This window comes from Tiliqua scincoides, chromosome 7, assembly GCF_035046505.1.
Source record: "Tiliqua scincoides isolate rTilSci1 chromosome 7, rTilSci1.hap2, whole genome shotgun sequence".
Taxonomy (NCBI): Eukaryota; Metazoa; Chordata; class Lepidosauria; order Squamata; family Scincidae; genus Tiliqua; species Tiliqua scincoides.
In genome coordinates this window covers 31,768,686-31,791,303 of record NC_089827.1, presented here as the reverse complement: position 1 = coordinate 31,791,303, position 22,618 = coordinate 31,768,686, and the positions used below count along the sequence as shown (strand labels likewise).

At 43.7% G+C, this 22,618-nt stretch overlaps 1 protein-coding gene across 4 annotated transcripts in view; it reads right to left on the bottom strand.

The window, feature by feature from the left end:
* Positions 1–22,618, bottom strand: part of PFKFB3 (6-phosphofructo-2-kinase/fructose-2,6-biphosphatase 3) — a 105,187-nt gene that overhangs the window by 5,503 nt on the left and 77,066 nt on the right. For 2 of the 4 annotated variants that reach the window (XM_066633237.1, XM_066633235.1), the window contains 13 exons: positions 21,134–21,230; positions 18,731–18,797; positions 17,930–18,004; positions 17,300–17,356; positions 16,497–16,621; positions 15,611–15,818; positions 13,938–14,084; positions 13,541–13,645; positions 11,779–11,908; positions 9,213–9,275; positions 7,227–7,291; positions 5,066–5,242; positions 3,778–3,800 (listed from right to left, as the gene is read on the bottom strand). In XM_066633237.1, coding sequence (XP_066489334.1) covers positions 3,778–3,800; positions 5,066–5,242; positions 7,227–7,291; positions 9,213–9,275; positions 11,779–11,908; positions 13,541–13,645; positions 13,938–14,084; positions 15,611–15,818; positions 16,497–16,621; positions 17,300–17,356; positions 17,930–18,004; positions 18,731–18,797; positions 21,134–21,230 — 1,339 coding nt within the window. The remainder of the gene's footprint in view (positions 1–3,777; positions 3,801–5,065; positions 5,243–7,226; positions 7,292–9,212; positions 9,276–11,778; positions 11,909–13,540; positions 13,646–13,937; positions 14,085–15,610; positions 15,819–16,496; positions 16,622–17,299; positions 17,357–17,929; positions 18,005–18,730; positions 18,798–21,133; positions 21,231–22,618) is intronic. The other 2 variants (XM_066633236.1, XM_066633238.1) reach the window with 2 other exon arrangements.

The following is a 22,618-nucleotide window of genomic DNA, read 5'->3' as shown; positions in this document are numbered from 1 at the left end:
TAATTTGCTTAAAGTGGGCATAATTCTCCAGGCAGAGAATGGCCTTGGAATCAGGCAAAACACCATAGAGGACCAGGCGTCTGAAAACACAGGACAAGAATGTATGACAAAACTAACTAAAAGCTACAAGAGGGGGCTACATTATAAAAATGGGACCTATAAGAGCATAAAGGTTAAAAAAAAACTATATATGCAGTGTTATCTTCATTTTAGATGTCAAAAGGGTTTTGTGGCTCCTGAGGTTTTTTTTCCTCTGGAAAACAGGTCCAAATGGCTCTTTGAGTGTTTAAGGTTGCTGACCCCTGGGCTAGACAGAAACAGTTTAAATAGTTGGAATGCAGCTTGAGATTTTTGTGAGCAAGAGAGAGCCTTGGGGACCTTCAAGAGAAAGCTGTTCCTTGTATATTTGTAAACAGGCATAAAATGCTGCTGAACTCACAAGACAAAGCAACTGGACCTGTAAAAAGCTTGCCTCAAACTTCCTATCAAGCCCGATTCAGTTTTTCACAAGCTCTCTTCACTGCTTGAAAACCTAGAGAGTTGCATATTGAAGGTGGAAGAGCTTGCTGTGTTGCACCTACAGCTGCCACTTTGGCATTCTCTCACAACTGTGCGATCAACATAGGCTTGATCCACACATGCAGCAGAAAGACGGTAGGATGAATTGTACCACGTCACACAGTACATGTGAGAGCACATTTTTGAATGCTCTCCCTACAGGAAGGCGTCTCTGCAAGCAGGAAACTAGTACACTAAGGGCACAATCCTATGCATGTCTACTCAGAAGTAAGTCCTATTGTGTTCAATGGAAAGTGTGGTTAGGATTGCAGCCTAACTTGATTAGAACTGTCTCCAGAGTGTGGCAGTTTTCTGTTTCAGGGAGGTTTTCATGAGGGTAGCAGAGCATATAAAAATGGCATTTGCCTTTTGCAACCAGGAGTTTTACAGTCCATTCTACCACCTCATCCAGATACATGTATAGATGGGGGCCCAAGCTCTAGTAATGTTGACTAGCAGCTAGCTTCGCTTTCATTTCTGATTAATAATTTCTAGTTACATTTCTATGTAACTTTAAAGACTACACTCTACAAATTCCATCAGCAGGAAAGAAAAAAAAATTTTCCCCACTGGGGGAAAAAATATTATCCCTTATCTAGTTTTGTATCAATTATCTGTTATCATTGCAAAGACAGGCGGGGGGGGGGGGAGGAGGGAATGGAACGAAGTCTCTGCCTTTGGCTCAATCACCAGAACGCAAAACAAGACAAAAAGAATCTCAGGGCATAAATCTGAACCTTTATGGCATGCTCAGTTTTCCAAAATGAAAACATTTCTAGAGAGAAGGAATGATAATTTTCCTGCATCTCTTTTGTGCCAACAGCAGCCACAAGCCCATAGTCCTCAAGAGAGATTTCACTTTGAAAGAAGCAGTGCAAGCGGATGTCAGGATGCTTGCCCTCCCTTTCCCTCCCACATTCCCAAAGCCTAGCTGGGATAGCTAGTAGTTCAATGAGAGGAGAACAGGCTAAGGAAACCACAAACACTTATAAAAAGGAAGTATTTACCTTGGAAATATTAGTAAAGCAAAAAGTTTGAAAAAGTGACAAACAGGCCACCTTTCAGCACTTTTTCAGAGAAAAAGAGAAAGGCGGTGAAGGCCTGCAGTGTGATCATCTACAAGGAATGCATCAAAGTAGGAGAGGGAATTTCTCCTTTACAAGACAAGCTGGCTCACAAGCTTTACAGTATTTATTTATTATTTATCTGAGAAATTTATATCCCGCCTTTCCCATGCCAAAGCGTGACAGCTTACAAAGCTCCATAGTAGAGCACAAATGAGTTTTTGCTATGGGCAGCTCGTAAAACCCTTCTCTTCCAGATGGAATCTTTCAAAGCATAGTCGTCACATCTGGCATCTGGGTATGCCTTCTGAGCTTCCAGCACAGTACAAAGTAGAGGGGCTTGTCTATATTAAAGCTTATGCTGCTGAAAATTATACAAACAGGCATTAATTCACCCAGCTGTTTCCTCTGTTCTGACTGGTAGCAGCTCTTCAAGGTCATAGGTAGAGGTCTTTCATAGCCTTGCTACTAGACATGCTACAACTTGGAGTCACTGGGGCATTAGAACTGGTTGTCTTACTCATGCAGAGCATGTGCTTTCCCTCCCCTTGAGGGTCTATGCCAGTGGTTCCCAAACTTTTTCGATTAGTGGCTCCCTTGGCCTGGGCCATTGGCTGTGGCTCCCCATTAGGACTACAATCCTATACATTGTATAGGGTGGTGGGTTTTTCACACGGATTCTGTGGTTCCTCTGACTGGTTTCTGTAGCTCCATGAGGCTCACAGTTTGGGAACCATTGGTCTATGCTCTAACTAGAGCAATACTGAATTACTTTGTATGGCTCACATGATGGGAAAGGGCTGCAACTCAGTGGAAGAGCATCCGCTTTGTTTACAAAAGGTCCCAGATTTAGTCCTGGCAGCATCTCTAGGTAAGGCTGGGAGAGACTCCTGTCAATCCTAGAGAGCTGTTGGCAGTGTTGACAATTTTAAGCTGGAGGGAGCAATGGTCTTAATCAGTAAGAGGCAGCTTCCTATGAACCTGTATTTGACAAAGGGTGAAATCCTAACCAACTTTCCAGCACTGGCATAGCTGTGCCAGTGGGGCATGTGTTGCATCCTGCAGTTGGGGGACAGTCACAGAGTTCTCCTCAAGGTAGGGCAATGTTTGTTCCCTTACCCATAAGTTGCATTGCCCTTGGTGGTGGAAAGTGGGTTAGGATTGCACCCTAACGATTCCTTTAAGTGCTGCTGGATTAGAAGAAAGCTTTGGCACAATCCAAAAGAAGCAGTGCATTTAAGCAATTTTGAAATAAGTGAGATTTAAGTAATCAGTTACTAAAGGGGCAATCTACATGTTGCATTTCAGTGCATCCATCAAACCACCAGTGCTCGTTTTTATTATTTTCGATAATAATTTAAGAGTCGAGTAAAGAGAGAAAGCAGAGGAGTAGGGAGGCACCACCTGTATACCAGCAGCTGCTTCCATGCTCCAGATTTCCCCCCTCCAAAAAGAATTTTTCCTCTGCTTGCATCAGAGCATTAATTTACAGGAGAGAGCTCCCAAAGCAAGCTAGAAGGCAATCACCCTTCCCTAGTGGTTGTTCCCAGCAACTGCTTTTCAGAGGCAAGCTGGCTTCTGGATAGAGGGGCTATTTAAATGCACAACTAATGGCCACTGATAGACAAAGTCATGCAGGTGGGAGAGATCTATCCCCTTTCAAAGCCATCAACGCCAGAAGCTGGCAACACATCTTGCAGCAGCAGTTACCATAAACCAACTGTGCATTGTGTGAAGATGTACTTTCTATGTTTGTCCTCAGTCTGCCACCAGTCAATCAATTTCATTGGATGAACACAAGGCATACAAAGTGGGGAGGGAACATTTACCCTATTGCTCTACTACTATGGGATCAGTTGTGATCCTACCTACATGGGAAAGTGAAGGCTGTTGCACAGACATGCCCACAGTGTCATTTCCTTGAACAAAAAGAGTGGAATGGCAGCTTTTCTCCCCAATACAACAGATTCTTTGGAAAATGGGTGTAATTCATGACTGCATTCCCATATCCAGGAGACAAAAAAATGCCACGTTAAGGGAGAAAGTGGAGGTAGAGCATGAAAAGACACAGTGCTCAACAGTGTTGTGGCAACAAAAGAAAAATAAAACCAGCCTGATGGTAACACAAGAGGACAACCCGCAAGAAGATACTTACAGGCAGGCGTTCCCCAGTAAAGGCTGTAAAGAGAGAAAAAGAAGAGAGAGAAAACAAATGGAGAAGAAATCAGTAAGGTGCACAATGTAGCAGGGAACCAAAGCAGGCAACAGAAATCCAGGCAGATGGTTAGCCCAATTGCCAAGGGCAAAGGCAAAAAGGACATGAGTCACCCATCTATTGATGTTCAACAAACAAACAAACAAACAAACAAAGCACCAATATTCTAGCAAACAGCTTCCAGCAGCTCAAAGTCCTACCCAGGAGAATGACACAGCAAGGGAATGCAGAGATTGGACAGCAATCATGGCTGTCCCAAAGGGTTCCATCTTCCTTTCATTCAGTTCATTCATTCAAGAGGCCATCTTGGAAGACTGGGTTCCAGAGCAATACCATCAGGCAGAAATCTATATGGAAATCTCTGCAATGAGAAGTATTCCAAGAAGCACTGCTCAAGTTGTTTTAATCAAAGATTAACCTTGGTTCATTGACCTGGGGTGGCTGCAACCCTACTAAGCAACTTCAGGATGTGCAACCCAAGTTAGTGTCCAAAAAAATTAAAAGAGATAAGTTGTCAGGAATATTTCCTGTTCAAGGTTCATTGACAGGAGAGCCAGCTGAATACAAGAGCATCCCTTTTGCACAGTTCCCAAATTTCAATACAGCTTGGAAAGGAAGAGCTTTAGACAGATCACTCCCAATAGGACTGCCCCAGCATGGGACACCTTTAATCCTAAATCATGCGAATCAAGCATGTTCTCACCCAGTTGTTGGCCAGCTGGAAGTCTACACACAATGAGTCCAATATGAGTTGATTGCTTTCTTAAAAAGTATCTGTTTTATATGGAAACACTATAAAAGTTTCCATATAAAGTATGGAAGGGGAGGACCCAAGGAGGGATTGAAGCAGGAAGACAAGCCCACATCACTTTCCCAAATTCATGTTCTTTCAGGATTTGAAGGTCAGAAGGAACCAAGTCTACTAATCCAACTGCAACCTTCTTTCATACCAATTCAAAGCCATCTGCCTTCATACAATCATATTCCAACCCACCTACACCAAGGCCACCAAAGCATCTAAACTTACAGTACTGTCTATTAATCAATTAAACACAATCTTTTAAAAGGCATTTTTAGGAGCAGGAGATGGGTGCAAAAACCTGATATTAAATGTATTCTCAGAATGCATAAAACACCACAAGAAGAATCACTGCCCAAGACTCAGAAGCAACAGACAACACACAGCAGTCAACACACAGGAAAACACCAACAAAAGAATGTAACCAACTTGTCCTGGCAGCTGGGTGGGCACTTCCTGGGGCATACAGGTGGGCAGGGCAGCAGAAGCAGCAGCAACCACATGCTCCTCAAAGCTGTTGATGCGAGGTTTTTTGGTAGGCTCTGGGCTTGCTAGAGGGGTAACGCTATTGCGCCTCATGAGGGTGTTAGGTCCCTTCTTTGCATCCTAAATTAGTGCGAGACAAAGATAAAAAAAGGAAGAAGGCGAGAGTTATGAAAAAGCAGTTGTAAAAAAGATACATGAGGGGTTAATCCATTTGCAAAAAAACTACATGCACACACAAAATGAAGGTTGAGAAAAGGGGAAAACTCCTCAAAAGGGTCACTACTCTTGTAGGTCTATCACTATTATTGCAATCCTTCCAGATCTCTCTCGCACATGTGCACACACAGAGGCCCCCCGGTACATTTTTCTAAGAAGAAGCTGTAGAGCAACAGCAAAGGAAAGGCTTGAGGTTTTTTCCCTTTTTTTCCCTTTGTTTTTTTTTTTTTGCTTCAGCTCAATAGATGTTCTGCATAGTTCTATGTTCTGCATAGAACAGCCCTACAAATTACAGGACAGAGAGTGAAAAGTCCCAACCAAATGAAAAGACAGGAGAACAATCTTAAATCGCTTTTACATTCCTATCACCTTCATAAAACATGGTACAGCAACGTGACATTATTTTGCTTCATCTACAGCCTGCCTATCAAGTCAAGAAAGCCCAAAGTGAGGCTAATATTTAATTATTTTAGAGACCCATTAAAAACCACCCACGAACAGCAGCAAGACAAACCAGGCATTACTTCAAATTCGCACAGACCCTAAATGCCTGGTGGAATTCAAGTCCCCTTTGCTTGCTCTCTAAAATGTTAAAAAGTGTAATCAAGTGAGTTTTCTGGAGTACAACAAACAGTGTATTGCAAGGACCCGTCACAGAAAAGGCCCTGCTCATAGAAGACCACCTGGCTTCTACAAGCAATGGAGTTGCAAGGAAAGTCTTGCAGCCAAAACAGATGTTGTTTGCCTCCCCACAGCATATCCTCCAATGTTGCTTTTCTCTCAGTGGAACTTTGATATGAGCTAAAAGAAAAGTGCCTGCAGAGGGGAATGCATGGGAAGGTAAGTGGGAGTGCATGGGAATGGTAAAGAGGGTTTGCATCCCTCGCATCCCTCACTTGCATGCCCCTTTCCCAACTAAAAACTGAACCTCCCCCACCACTCCTATTTTACATGAGATTCAATGCAGATTGGCCACCCAGCATGTCTAGTTTGTCTCACCAGTTTATTAGCCTTGGGATCATGTGACTGAATGCTCTCCCGTACTAAAAAAAAATAAAATGCCCCTTGCATAGAACGCTAGCATATCAGGGAGAAGGGTATACGAGAATCCATTCTCCTGACATGCTGGTTTTCTATGTGCAGAGATTTTTAATTTCATGTTGGCATCCTTCAGTTTGGGAAGACTATGGTATCGCACTCTGAATGGTGGTTCTGGAACAGAGTGTCCTCTCCAGTGCACAAAGCCTGGGTAAAGTAGGTATGGAGGATAGACTGTTACCCATGCAGGAAATCCCCCCTCTCCACATTGCTGGAATGGTCCAATGGAAAGACAGAAGCCAATATGGCTGGTTCCAGCGACGTCACAGGAGTTGCCAGAACGGGACTGTGTTCAGCCATGAACTGCCTCAGGGACTCCGGCTCCGGATTTTGCCTCGAGGTTGACTCCTGAAGCCTTTTCCATAACTGGATGTAGCCACAAGGCAGTGGAGGTTTGGGACCAGAGTTTTCCTTATCTCAGATGAGCTGCCTTCCCAGGCTAATGAGTCCCATCTACCCGGTGGCTGTTTAGTCGCCTCTTACGACAAGTACAGCCAAACTGAGGGCCTATTCTTATCCCCCAGCCCCCAGGATAATTTTTAATTTAGTATTCAATCAAGTGGGCCACCACTGAAGTGGTATAGCCCAGACACAGATTTACAACTCCACTGAGAATGAGGCTCTAGGGCAAATAAGGTACATACATTTTTAGTACTCAAAGTACTACCCAGTGACAAACTGACTGTTACTTCTGCTCGCAGAAGGCAATCAGTCTTTGAATGATTCCAAAACTTGCCTACCTGCTTCTTTGGGGCAGGGGAAGGAAACACAATGTCCAGAAACTTCTCACCTCTGGTTTGTCCCGGTGGGTGTTCACAGCTTCAATATTCAAATAGATGGATTCGACTCTGCAACCTTTTATAGAGAAGAAAGACATACAACATGGACAGTTACTAGAGCTGTAACATATGGTCAATGAGATTTTTATTGGATTTTGATCAACTAGAGCACCTTTTTAATCAGACACCTGATTTTTTTTAAAGTTGCTAATTATTTTTGACATAAGCACTTACAAAACTGTGGCTAGCAGGTGCCATCTTAGAAGAGGCATTCCCCCTTCTCAAATGAGAGAGGATGGCTCTTCTGCTGATGGTGCCTGTGACAATTCACATACATGCATGAGCTAAAATGAAAAAAGGATGCATTTTTCTTCTGAATGAATGTTTCATCCCTTCACAAAAACATACACAGATGTAAACAGATCATTCAGTATAATCTCACATGATCAATTGACTAAGATTACATTAACTGGGTAACAGTCTTAATGATTATAGAAAGCCTGTGGTACACAAGTACTGCCTGACACACCCATCTGCACTGCAGTCAAGGCATGGCCCGTGGTCTGTGATTTTGGCAGGGGCAGAAGGGGTGAAAATCCATTTGGGCAGGACAGAAGCCAATCTTCCCAAACTAAGCCCTTTGTCCTAACTGTAAAAAAAAAAAAAAAAGAAGGGGGAGGAGTAACAATATGAGCTGCATATGCCATGCTAATAACACCCCCCACACACAATTCCAAAGCCTTGTCTAAATTATGCAACACTTGTTCAGCAAATTTTAGTTATTTTAAGTCACAGACAGGTGAAGAGCTTCATAAGGGCGCCAAGACTTTATTTTAGATCACTCACTCACCCACTTTCCAAGCTTCTCTCTTTGCAACCATAACGAAGACTAGGGTTCTGCTTTGTGTGAATGTGCAGATTCTCAGGAACCCGAGAACTATGCATGGGATGGATACAGGGAAGTTATTTTCCCTCTTGCACAATGCCAGAACCAGGGAACATACGCTAAAATTGATGGGCAGGAGAATCTGGACACAAATAATTTTTTTTTACCAAGCATGTAATTAACATGTGGAACTCTTTGCCACAGGGTGTTGTGATGGCACATGGCCTAGATGCCTTTAAAAGGGTATTGGACAGATTTATGGAAGGAAAAGTCAAATCAGAGAATAGAAGTCATATGCAGCCTCTTGGTTTTATAGGCAGCCTATCTCTGGATACCAAATACAAGGGAGTGGCAACAGGATACAGATTCTTGTTGTCTTGAGTGCTTCCAGAGGTATCTGGTTGGCCACTGTGAGATACAGGAAACTGGACTAGATGGGCCCTGGGCCTGATCCACCAGGACTTCTTATACACAAAATGTCTCATTGAAAGGAATTTCTAACATTCCATGGAACAGTCTCACAAGGTGAAGTTGATCAGGGGTTTGTTGGCCACAGGGAGGTGTCAGAAAACACACTGCAGTGTCCATGGGGAAGTGGGAATGTGAGGAAAAAGTGAGGTGTGAAAAGGACCCATGACATGGCCTCAGGTGGTTCTTACACACACACACACACACACACCCCTCCCTATTCTGGTGGCTTGGAGTCTCTGATAAACACCACCTTCACTTTTGAAAGCTTATCACCAGTAGCACCAACTAGAAATTTCCATTAAGGCTTTTTGTGTGTTTAAATGAAAAGGTGGTTGTCAAATCTGATGGAAGCACAACCCCACAATTTGGAAGAAAATCACATATGCAGACAGGTGTTCCTGTGTACAAGATTCTAACTGGCAACAAAGAAGGCAACTGATCTAAAAAGGAAGTTGAAGGCAGTTCCTCCCAGGCCATGGGGCAAAACAGAGTACTGAATCTCAATGGCCTGATTAAAGCCTTAGTCCTTCAGGGCCGAGGAGCATGAGATATATCTCTGACTGTGGGGAAACTTTCCCCATGGCGAGTGTCCATAGTGCCCAACTCAGGCTTTATGCCATGAAAAACCTTTGAGACTCACCGTAGGCGACAGGCGTCAGCTTCAGCACTGTATGGAGGGGACATTTCAAGTAAGGCATTTCATCTGAAAAGAGCAGGGACAACGAAAGTGACTCACTCACAGAAAGATGCTTTTTGTGTAGGAAGTTACAACCTGAACAAGCTTCTTGTCTGCATTGCCTGGGCCAACTTAATACACTCTTCCAAACTTCTCCCATCATATTTTACAGGTGTGGCTTGATTTAATTTGCCCATTTGATATTCTCCATTTGTTGGCAACAGGATATTAACCGTGGAAGTTTGGTACACATGGTCAGGACACAATTCTATGTTTCAAGTTCGAGTACCAGCTCATTCACTGCACTCATTTTCAACAGGCAGAGAAAGATGTAATAGCCCTTGTAATGTGATGCAGATGACAATGTTTTATTAGGGCATTTAATTAGGGGCATCCTTCTCCAAATGAAGTTTGAACAGTTGCTCAAGCCTGGAAAGATGTACTTCCAGTTAAAAGGACAGTAAGCAACAGGACAGGAAAAGTCAGCTGGAGGAAAACTCCAAGAGCAGCTGACATTTGGATCAGGTCATACTGGGCTAGGAGGCAAATGGGCCGAGTCAGTATAAATCATCTTTAAATGAAAAAGGTTGATAAGGAAGGGAGATTCTCTAGATGGTGTGTGGAAAATGGTCTGTAGGTATGCTGTGGGAATTTGAGGAAGGGTCATTTATTAGTAGGGCCATTAGGGGATATAAGACCCCTTCTGGCAGTGTGGTATGTAAAAACTGATAGTGTGCCTTAATAATTTTAGTACCTTGACCGTATGCCATGAGATGAAAAGGTTTTAAAATCGTTGCTCTACATCACAATATATTTTGTAAGGCTTCTGAAACTGCACAACACACTAGTAGTAGTTTCAGGAAAGCCTTGCTGTGACTAATTTGGGACTCCCCAGCCTATATCTTTATACATGAAATTTCTTTCTACATTACATTAGGAGTACATTCTTTCTACAACTACATTAGGAGTCAGCAACCTATGGCCCATGGACTATAGCCAGCATTCCACCCAAAGTCATCTGGCCTGCTCAAAGTTCGGTGACCCACCCAATCTGCCACAAGCCAGGGAACGGCAGAGTTGCCCTGCCCAAGTTTGCCAAGTCCCTGTGCTGCTGCAGTAGTTTCCAGGAGCATTGTTGAACCTGCAAGTTCAACAATGATGCCATTGCCAAATGTCTGGCCCCTTTGCTGAAAAGATTGCTGTCCCCTGATCTAAAGAATGCCACCTCATTTTCTTTTCCTTCAAACTCCCTCCTCAAAACACTTTTTCTGTAACATTCTCAGCACAGCACCTTCATCCTCATTCCCTACTGGAGCTGAACTCAACTACGTGTAACCAAACTGAGCTGAAATTCTTCCTCTGCTTCCCCTCACCTTATCTTCTCCCAACTTGCTATCAATTTTCAATTGTAAGCTGTGTGATGGAAATGGCTAAATCAACTATATGCTATGTAAGCTTTTGCCTACAGTTAAGTCCATCTTCTCCAGAATGCAGCTTGGGTATAAGAAGAGCATACCCCTTTCAGTATGTGGAGAAGGATTTTGTCCTTGGGGAGTAGTAGCAGCCATACCAGTCTCTAGATGGGATTCTCTCTTTTAACTAGTTAAGTGGTCAAGGACACCACTGATTACACAATGAGCTGCATCTGTGAGTCAGGAGGGAGGAGGCAAGATGCCATGAGTAAGTGGCCTCCACTCATGTAGCCTACTGGAAAATTTGGCAGGTTCTGACTTCTGATTGGTTTGGGGTGGAAGTATAAAAATCCACCATTTTACCAGAAGTCTCTCTCTCGCCTCCTAGATGTTAGGCTGCCTGCTCTCATCGCTCATTCCTATTGCCACCACTTATCATCAAGGAAGTTTGGCTTTACCAACCATGGTGGTGAGTTGATAAGATCCGTCCAGGAGAAGTGAGTTACACTTGGTGAGAGAGTTAGTTTTTATTATTTTGTATGTTGCTGACTATTGTCCGTGCTTTACTTCGCTTAATCTTTCTAAGTGCTTGTCCTTTCTCTGTGTATAACCACCTCAATTCTACAATAAAGCACTTACCTCTAAAAGTGTGTCTTATTAGGCATACTGAAGGATTTGTGGGTGTAGATGAATCCAGACCTGGCCACTCAGTCGCTACCATAATTCTTTTTGAACCCTTTGCCTGTACCCTGAAGCATAAGCCAGCGCTGAGTCCAAAGCAAGGTCAAGAAGCTGCCAGAGCAGTTTCTCCACCAAATGCATACATTACCACAGAGATGCGGACCCATGGGCTGGATTGGTGTTAGAATCGGACACTGTCAGGCCTGATTGGTTTATGGTCCTGATTAGCACTTGGTTGTTACAAGCTGCTCAGGGCAGGATTGTCTTTTTGCGGTACTCTGCAAAGCCCATTTATTAATCATAATATCACATTTGGGTAACAGAATAAAGAGAGAGATATTCTTGGTTTGACAATATGCCCATCACTTCATGCCTAGGAGTGAAAGGACTCTGCTGCTTTAACATCAGAAAATCTTGGAACGGAAGTAGCCACCTACCTGCACTCTTGTCAAGGAAGTAGGCCAGCAGACACCTCATCACAGCCTGGTGACAGATGACGAGAACATTCTCTTGTCTTTCCAGCTCCATGATGACTGGCTCTAAGCGCTGCACCAAATCTTGGTAGGACTGGAAAAAGGTCAAACAGAGGAGCAAGATGTTTCCGAAAGAGAGGCAAGCAATGCAGAAATTCACAGCCAAATTCTGTTGCAAAAGAACAAGATGTGGTACTTCTCTAGGAGTTGGCTATACCCACTATGATTACACAGTTGTAGACAGGGTCAAGGAGGAGTGAAAACTTAAGCTTCCATTCCCAGTCTTCATTAGGTGCTAATTGAAGAAGCACCATTAAGATTGTTAAAGAAAAATAGTGGGGACATTTAGGTAAGCTTCCAGAAACTCCATGATTTGTTTTTCTAGTTAGCCCCCCCCCCACACCCACACCCACACCCACACCCACACCCACACCCACCCACCCACCCACCCACCCACCCACACACACACCCACACACACACACACACACACACACACACACACACACACACACACACACACGGTATTTTCTTAGTTGGAAGAATAGCAGCAGCTTCAAGTGATGGAGAGGATCCTTGTTACAAAATCTCCCATCCCACACCACCAGAAGGAGGAATTCTCTTTCTGTCCATCAGATTTGGCTCACTGTCCCTACCCTGAGAACTGAACTGGGTTAGTTTTTTTCTTAAAGAATCCTGAGGAAACATGATTCTCCTTGAAGAATAGGCTGTGTGTTTTTTGTTTGAATACTGGAGAAAGAAAGGGCTTCTGCCCTTGCCTAACTCCCTCACTGAAGTTCTAGAAAGCTCTGGAGCTGCCCTCAGCAGTTATAGAACCTAGCTACAGACCTGCACAGAGACCAAGCAAGAGACTGTTGCTCTCACACCCAGGTCAGAAGAGGAAGGAAGACCTTCCTTCCCAGAAGAGAGTTCAGTGTTGTGTTCTGTCTAACTTTCAAAGCACTTGTATATTTTAGAGGTTTTATTTTCTACCAGATCCTCAAGCACTAGAGGCAATGACAGTCTTTAAGGAAACCCTGGGGAAAGCCTTGAAAATTCACCAGGGTATAGAGCAAAGGAGAAGTAACAGGAGTGTAGATGCATATGGTTAAAGTTGCTTCAGGATCTTCCCCCTCCTAACAGCCTATTGACTTGGCTTCCTAGATCTGCAATCAGGTTTTGTTAATCATAACAAGTTAATGGGCAGCATCCAACCAAGGCCAATGAGCTATCACAGCCTTGCATGCTCTAAAGAGGCAGGTGTTTGTGAGAAACAGTAAAAAGGGTGGATCACCTCAGTTACAGAGTACTGTACAATACTTATTTAAAGCAAATATGCACTGCTCTGCCAAATTATGCTCAGAACTGCTGGTTTATGGACCATGTTGTCTTGAAGAGCCATTGCATTCCATCTGTAGGTTTTGCCCTGTGAAGCTGGTCACTTTTATTCCAGTTTCACTGAAAGACTATCAAGGTGATAGTCAAGAAAGACATTCCTATGGCTTCCCACTAAAACCCTGCTTGAGCCAGCAACTCGACCTACAATTCAGCCCACGCTGTATCCTCCAGTTCACAGGGGCCTTCATCTTTGATCCCCATTAAGAATTTACTCTGTTATAATCAGCTGACCTCAAACGGCCCTCCTCTTCCCCAAGGAAGAAAAGAGGCAGGCCAACACACAAACCCTGCAGGACAACTCCTCTGTTTCCAACAGCCTTCCAAACATACCTCACCAGATGGGTAGCGGTAATAGTATTTGTCCTGGTCGCGCAAGGCAAACTCTTCTGGATACTTCTCTTTGATTTCATCATAAGTCATCTCTTCACACACACCCTACAAGATCCAGAGAGAGAAAATTCTTGCTGGCAAGCTTCAGGAAAGAAGAAAAACCTCTGACCACATAGGCAGATGCCAGTCAGTTTATATCCAGCTCTCTCTCACTGGACAAAAGGATGCTAACCAGATGTCATTTTTGAATGCAATGACCTTTTGTTCCTTGTAGGGAAGCCTAACAAAGATGTTAAACAAGTTAAACTCCCAACCAGCTGCTGAGAAAAGTGAGATACCCAAATGTGTGTATAATAGGCCTACAGTCTTAGTCTAAAATCTAACCCCAAATGCTTACAGCATCAATTTCATTCAGTGCCTTCCACTGCTCATAGGGCAAGTCAAGAGCTTCTGCTGTCTGGATTGTCCTCTTCAGTTGGCTGGTCCAAACTTTGAGATCCTTCAGGTTCTGCTCTTGAACAAAATGGTTCAGCACACTAGAAAACTAAAAAACAAAGACGCAGATGACAAGAATGGTTTGGCTCTTGTCACTTTCTGTTGGCCCCTTCTCTAATCTTACAGGCAGAGTACCTTCAGGAAACTGCCATCTGCACAGGGATGCTGTTAAAGCAGAGCCACTGTGTAAGCAAGAAGCACTGCCCAGGTGACCATGGAGACAGGATGCATGCTTATGATCTCACTAGGTTGCATCACTGACCCCAACAGAACTAAGAACACTACAAAACAAACATGAATTGACACAATTGTTAGAGGAGATACTTTATACTCAAACCAGAGAAAGAAGTTGGTGTCAGCAACCAAGGACACAGCTCCAAAGAAAAAATGCCACATACTCAGACCCTGGCTGATAAAAAGTGACTGGAGTTTACTAAAACTAGGCAATGAAGGAATTCCAGGTGTTACTACAGTGGCAAGCTAAAACACACCTTGAACACCTCCCTGAAGAAAGCCTACCAAGTTCAAAGCAAGTCATACTCCTCAGTATGACAAGGTTGCTTGCCTTCCATGCAAAACAGATTTCTGGATTCCTAAAGATCTTTATTTTGTAACCTTTATCCTTAGACAGCAAGTTGCTAGCTCTCATGGTGGTGCACAAGCATTCTAACACACCCAAGACAGATAAGTATCTCCACATGACTACCAGTCTCTCAAGCGAGGCCTTAAGGGCCCAATCCTATACTTACCTAAGAACTTGTGCTGGGTGCCGTAAATGTGCCATAAAGCATATTTATGCCACCTGGAGATTAGGAAGCTCTGGGCCAAGCGCTGGCAGGAGAAGGATGCACCACTGCTGGGGGGAGACTATCAGGCGGCAGTGCGCCTTCTGGGGCAGGAGGAGAGAGGAACAAAGGTGGGGTGAGGAACCGGGCGGGAGGGGGTTGGGACCAACGGAACCCTGCTCCACCAGATCCTGAACTCTATGTGGAGTGGAAGGCCCGAAATGGAGGCGCTCACGTTTGTACTGACAAAATAGCCAGCGCTGATGCAAGGAGACCCATTGCTGGGGCCGAGGTTTCCTTGGGGAAACAGAAGTCCCCTTCCCCCAAGGAAACTCCTAGCAGCTTCCTGGCACCCACTGGATACAGCAGTAGCCACTTTGGCACCACTGCTCCAGCAGGTGCCGGAAAGCATAGGATTGGGCTGCCCTACCCCTCTCTAAAGATTCATCCTCCCACAGCCAACTCTCGCTTTCCTACACTCTGCCCTTGTGTAGACAAAAATATCTAAAGTTCAGGAGCATGTAAATATGGGAGGTTTTTTGCATCAGTACCAACATGCATAATTCAGATCTTGACAAGCAGAGTGAATGAATTTGGTAAAAGGTGGGCAGAGTAGAAGGGTTCTGTCACAAAGCAAAGACACTGGAGACACAAACCTGGTCAGTTACAAGCCCAGTCCTATACACAGAAAGTCTCACAGAGTTCAGTCCCAAGTAAGCATGCACCTGATGCATATTAAAGAAAGCCCCCATTAAAGAGTCTCCATTTCCAAACACAGGACAGCTCCTACCTTCTTGCCCCTGCTGGATAGCCCTGAGTCTCCTCCAATCTTCCCTCTGAGGTTGTGTTCACTTTCACCATGTCGGCACAAGTAAATGGTACGGGGCTGGACATGGATGTTCATCAGGTAGTAGACGATCCGACTCTGGATGTGGTCTTGGACCCTGTTCACCAAGTACCTCCGGCCAACATCAATCACTTTGATCAGTGATAACTCTCTGGGGAGGGAGACACAACATATGGAAAGTCAAAGCCTTCTGCCCCAGGACAACGCCACCTTCAAAGGCTGCAGAACTCTTAAGTAGATCTGCACATTGACCATGAAGAACTAGCCTTGCCCAAAGTTATAATCCCATTAAAATGAGCTGATAATTGTAGTTGCTAAGAGCTCTTTGCACTAGTATTGCCATTGACATTTTCCACTAACAGAGTGATCCTATGCAAAAGGAGGTGTGATTAAACCACCTAATTTAAGACAGGTTCTAGTGTGCCTGACTTTGCACAGGAGGAGGTTGTTAAACAAGAAATTCCAGATTAAGGAGTTTCACATTTTTAGGCCCTGGTCAGAGTCATGCCCAGTGATGAGAGGAAGGCCAATGCCCCCCCCCCCCGTCCACTGTTCCCAAGCATCCCATCCACAGGCTCAAAGTAGAACTTCAAAATTCTGACTTTCCAAACTCCCGAAATGTCAGCTTTCTATGCATTCCAATAATTGGCACTGAGCAAAACACTTGTCAAAAGTTTCTTAAGCACAAGTGGCTGTGGTAGACATTCTGCACTTATCAAAACTGTCTTTAAGAACTGTAGAATGGAGAACATGTGCCTTCCATGATATTTGCTAAAATTGCTCATTTTTTCCTCTGTTGCTCCAGAAGGCTCCACCATAGTTTCTGTACCTGTCATAGTTATCTGGGTCAAGAGGTTGGTAGCTAGACTGATAACAGTTGATTCTCTTCATAAAATCTTCCATAGCATCAGTTGAGTTGCAGTCCTTGTAATCTGGACTGGACAATTTTACTTCCTAAAGCAACACAAAGAAGAAAGTGTAGGATTAAGGAGCTTCTCCATAAAGCCTGAAAGCTTTTCCACTTTGTTGACAGAAAATGCTTTAAGATAAATGCAGCTCATCAGCATGCTTCAGTGACAATTTACAGAGAACAAGAGACCTTGTAGAGCACAACTAGCCATGCACTGATGTTTCCTGCTCCAGCCTGACAGAAGTCAAAGCACCTACATCAGGGCATGAGGTATCACTGAGAGCAGGTACAAGCACGATAGAAAAGGGAGGCAACTAACTGCCATGATAGTAGCACAGTCCTGCTTTTGGTCAGGGCCTTTCCAGAAAGAACTGCCTGCATTCTTAACAAGGAGGATAGGTAGGCCCGATACAGGCCTTGACCAAAGGACTGCATAGATTTCCTCCCTGCCATCACAACACCATTACTATGCCCATTTTTTACATAGAAAGGCTAGACATGGGAAAGGGAGGGATTTGTCCAAGGCTGCCCATCAAGTCCACACAGAGCCAGATATTCCAGCCAGGCCCAGCAATACCCTCTGAACCCAATCTGCTACTCAAACCAGCACTTCTCATCACCCACATCACTTCACAATTCAAAATGCAAAAGTCTCTCCATAATGGAGAAGACCCTGCCAGAGAGGGAACCCCTGTCATACTTACCATAATGTTTGTACCTACCATAATGTTTGTAGCAACAACATTCGGGTCATTGCAGATGGACTCAATAAAGAACACCTGAAGAGACCAAAAGAGAAACCTTTTTTTAAAAAAAAAAGGAGGCAGTGAAAACATAGAAAGCTTCCATATACCGAGTATACAGAGTAGTTGTCTACTCTGACTGGCAGCAGCCCTCCAAGGCAGAGAAGAGTGTTTCCCAGTCCTGACAGCAAATAAAACTTTAACCAGAGATGCCAGGGACTCATTCCAAGACCTTCTGCATCCAAAATCTATGCTCTGCCACAGAACTGTGGTCCGTCCTTGTGCCCAGCCAATGGTATATTCCATGTATTTCCAAGAAACCTGAAACAAGATCTTTAAAAACCCCTACAATGACTTCTTAGTCATGACTGCCATTGGAGCACAGCTGCAGCTCCAATGCATGGCAACAGCGAAGCAATAGCCAAGAATGCATATTGGGTCAAGTTCTAGAATCACAACTGCCATTTTCACTCATAGATTTTTTAGCCTGCCCAAGGTTCAGAAGTGCCCAGCTATAACAGTGCAATGCAAGGCTTGTTTTATAGCTATATCAATCATTGCAACAAGGGGCTCAACACTAACTTCCATTGCTGGACTGTTTTAACTCACCTTGAATCCATTTTCTTTGGCGAAATGTAAGATCATTGATCTTCTCTCCCGCGTTGTGTTTGTGGCATCAAAAACCTTTTGGGGGGGGGGGAGAGAAACACCATAGAGCTTATTTTTCTATAGGTTTGCTAGACATCCCTTATGCCTTATGGTGTGGGAACAACATATTTTTCAAGCATATTATTCAAGAAGTTGAGAAATCTATCTAGCAGAAGATTGGTGTTCAGTAGGAAGTAAGTCAAGATCCACCAGTGGACAAAAGGTCAATTTGCTGCCCCAGTTTTTGAAGTATGTTTTGGACTTTAAAATTTTTTGAATTTGTATATTAACTTACATTTTGTATTTTATCAATTTATTGAGTATAATAAACCACCGTGAGCTTCTGGAAAGGCAAGACATAATTTTTAAAAAATAAAGCCTGCTAGTACCTGGGACTTTTGAAAAGAATGCTGGACTATGAACTTTGGCCTGATCCAACAAAAATCTTACTCTAAGTAAGAATGAAACAGGATGGCTATATACAGTTTGGTTATGCCTCATTTATTAAGAGATTCTGCATCCAGGTTCTTGCTTTTTCAACACACATCAGTGGACCCAGAGGAGTCTAGTGATCAGAAATAAGTAGAGCAAGCTCTACTGCGTTACAGCACACTGAGCAAGGCTGAGTTACAGCACACTGAACAAGGCCTTTTAACTGGACACTAGCTGTGCACACAGTGACTGAACTGGAAGTGCATCCAAGCTGCAGAGGCATTGTGTCACTCTGCCAATAACAGGCCCCTATCTGAAGAAGCCACTCACCGCAATCTGGCCTCCTTCCTCAGATAAGTACTGTTTGACATCCCTCAAGGCGGTTAAGGCACATTGTCTACAACAACAAAATAGGCAGATTAAGGATCCTTTGAATCATAGATGGAGTCCAATTCTATGCATGTCTATTCAGAAGTTAGTCTCATTGTGGTCAATAGGGCCTACTCCTAGGAAAATACAGATAGATTGCAGTCATATTGAGCATCATATTGAGTATCCATTGAGCATATGCAATATAACTGCATATGATTGCTGTCATATTGAGCATCATATTGAGGTCATTTAGTTCAACCTCTCCCTCTAGCAAAAAAGACAGACAGATACTTGCCTAACTTTCCAGGTCATTATGTAATCTAGACCACAGTGGCCACACAGCAAAATGATCGCAGGACAAATATCAGTAGACAACAGGACTGACTCAAGCACCCATTAATTGTAACAGGTTAGTTAACAGATTCGTATTGTTAATATAAATTAACTGCTGTTTACAAAAAATTAACAAAGAAGGGGAGTCTCTCTCTACTGGGTGCTTCACAACCATAAGGACCAGCATCCTGACCTGTCCTCAACTCTCAGAAAGACATATTCTTGATAACATAGACTTCTTGATGTGCAGAAAAAAATGCAAGACCTACTGCTGTGATCATCTGCTCATCTCCCCAATAGACCAAACCTACATTTAGCTGGCCACAAGTACCTTTGCATCAGTCTTGCACTAATAAAAACTGTATGCTTTGCCCTCCTCAAAGCTAAGGAAGCATCCCGTCAATAAGCAAGCTGCTGTGGCTTATTAAACTGCTCAGCTTAAAAGGTTGAAACAGGGCAATGCTTCCATTCACAAAAAGGCAGTCCCAGATCATACCACACGCTCTCAGCCATGCCAGCTTCTCTCCATGTGCTACAGGCACAATGACACAAGTATATCCCAATGGCACTGACTGGAGAGGCCTGGACTCGACAGAGTAGCAGACTGCAGAAGTCATGGGTCTCTGGCATTAGTGACCCAGTAGTCCAAGGACGAAAAACCCCTCCCAATGCTCCCATCTGGTTTACAAATATCATGCCAGTATGACACAGCATTCAGGCCAGCAGCACATTTCTGGGTGCCCATTGCTAGAAACCGCAGGGCAAGCTGTGATTCTTAAGCCTGGCTTCTTAGCATCTTTTGGTTTTTCAAACGGATTTTTACTGATTGGCACAAGGCTGCCATGGGGGACAAAATGTAGTATGTGTTTTGTTTTTTAAATATAAGATACTGTATACATGTTTTTAAAAGCAATTATTTTCTTGGTGACCATGTGTAATGGAAATGCACAAGATCCCTCAAGGAGATAGGGTGTGGTGTCAAAAGTGGACCCTAGCTCTGGTACGCAAGCATAGGGTTAACCCCAGGGCTCTAGCTAGCAGTGGGTATGCTGCACAGCTGTAGCCACTAGAGGCAACCAGGTCATTAAGGGATAAAAGCAGCACCTGAAGAAGAGAGTTTGATGGTTGTAAAGGGAAGGAGCCTGGAGACATTGAGAGAGCAGAAGGAAGGAGCTTGGAGGAGAGAGAACTAAACTGATGGATTAATGGACTGAGGAACTAATGGACTACTGGGTGTGCTAACTGACCACTAAATGGCAGTGATTATCACCTCCATTCTTTCCCCTTCACTGTGACTCCTGGTGAAGGGGGGGATTGCTGCCTCCTAGTAAAGCCTAAACACCTGGAGAGAGACTGACTGCCTGTGTTCATTACAAAAGGTCAGCAAGGCTGTTTAAGTCACTAGAGCAAAGGGACTTTGTTTTTTAAATTGATTTGCTTTAGTGCCTTTTTTTGCCACCCACATTCTGGAAATGGAACCTTCGCAAATAATGAGACTCAACCTGTATTCTTAACTACAAACTGAAAGAGGGCCAAAAAAATTTCAACAGACATGCAGGAAGATGGGTGCTTTTTACAGAACATCAGAATACCAACTGCAATAACAAAATATTCAGTTGTATAATGTTGATGTTTGTAAATAAACAGGTTCAGACTGAGAAGAGCAGGATTCTACATGAAAGCTCAAGACTCCCAGAAAGAAAAATTCTATTCTGGATTGATAGAATGTTAAGAATTTGAAGGTCATCTAGGAGGTAATCCAGTCCAACCCCTTGCTCGGTGCAGGCAAGTGACATAGAGTGTATAAAAAGAAAACCAAAACCTTACCTTCATCCTCTTAATGACCTGCTCATACAATATTCCAAATTGCGGTTAATGTCTGCCATAATCTAGCAGGTTACTCTCACCTTACACTTCTGCTCTGCCATGTAATCTTGGATAAAGTACTGGACTAACCAAAGGAACATCTCTGCCCAGATGGCAGCTAAAACACAAAAAGCAGAGAGTTGGGAGCACTGTCAAACTTACTTTCGGACTTTCATAGCCTCCTCATTGTCAGGACGAAAGAAATCATAGGAGCTGTAGTGCTTCACTGCCTCACGGCGATACTCCCCAACATTAAACACTGCAAAGCAAAGAGACATTCTGTGCCAGCACTTCAGAGGGGACAACCCAGTAAGACAGGCAAACAAATGACAGTTCATGAGCTTTCCATGCAAGAACAAGTTGTGCATATTCTAACATGCACAATATTCTAACATATTCTAGGGTAGACTTGTAAACAACCAATTGCCTGTGACAGATCAAGACAGCCTCCAAGACAGCAGGTAAGGGCTAATTTGTTATTTTTTTTAAGTACAGGTTGTTGATGTGCAACCAACTTACATTGCCTGCATGGGCAGGGTTGTAGGTTAGTTGTTTTTTGTTTTTGTTTTTTTGAGGAGAGAGTAGGCTAGGAACTTTATGGACTTATTTTCAAAGCTGAAAAAGAGACTGATTCAGGTCAGCTCTCTTAGAACAGCCTTGTCCAGCATTCTGCCTTCCACAGTTGTTAAGCAGATGCTGCTGGGAAGCCCAAATACAAGGCATGAAGGCAAGAGCTTCCCCTGATCTCTGCCCCCCACCTGGAACTGGTATTAAGAGGTACACTGCCTCTGAGTCTGGAAGTGTCATATAATCACTGATGGGCCATTCCTCCACAAATCTGTTTAATCCCCTTTTAAACCATTTCTGCCCAATGTGGCATATACACAACAGGGATCAAATGTGTATACCTGTGGGCCAGACAAAAATGGGTTAAAGCGGATATCTCACCACACAAATTCCGAGTTAATCAAGCATTATCACTTGAAGACATTTATCTCTCTGTCCTGCATCTACTGCCAATCAATTTCACTGGCTGACCCCTGACTTCTGTATAAGTAGGGAAGCAGGAGACCACAACCTTCTCTATCAGTTCACACCCTAGGAGAACTCGCATCACCCAGGGATTGGGAATCTCAGATTTTTCAGTCATATGACTATAAGTAGCTGCCTCATGCTAAGTCAGACCATTGGTCCACTCCACATTGTGTACTCCGATACACAGCACCCCACCTGGGTATTTTCCAGGCCTCCTGAGTGTTTTTAGCTGGAGATAGTACCAGGAACCATCTGCATGAAGAACGTGTGTTCTGCCCCCATACTACAGTTCTCTCCCTGGAAGTCTTGGAAACCCATCTTCTACATGCACGATGGATAGATGACCATGAAGGCAAGTTTCCAAGACTGAACATCTGACCCACAATACCCAATTCACCAGTGGCACAGCCAGCATCAACCTTGGCTTGCCAGAGGGCCAATTCCATGAACTGATTCTGAACATTATTCCTGTGGCTGCAACTGTGAAAGCATTTTAGAAGAATGTTGCAGCCATTCACACAACTTGCTCATGAACTGGACCCACCAGACATTCAACATAACAGGATCGTCTTTAAATAAAAACAGCTACTGCTGGATTCTTGCCAAATTATA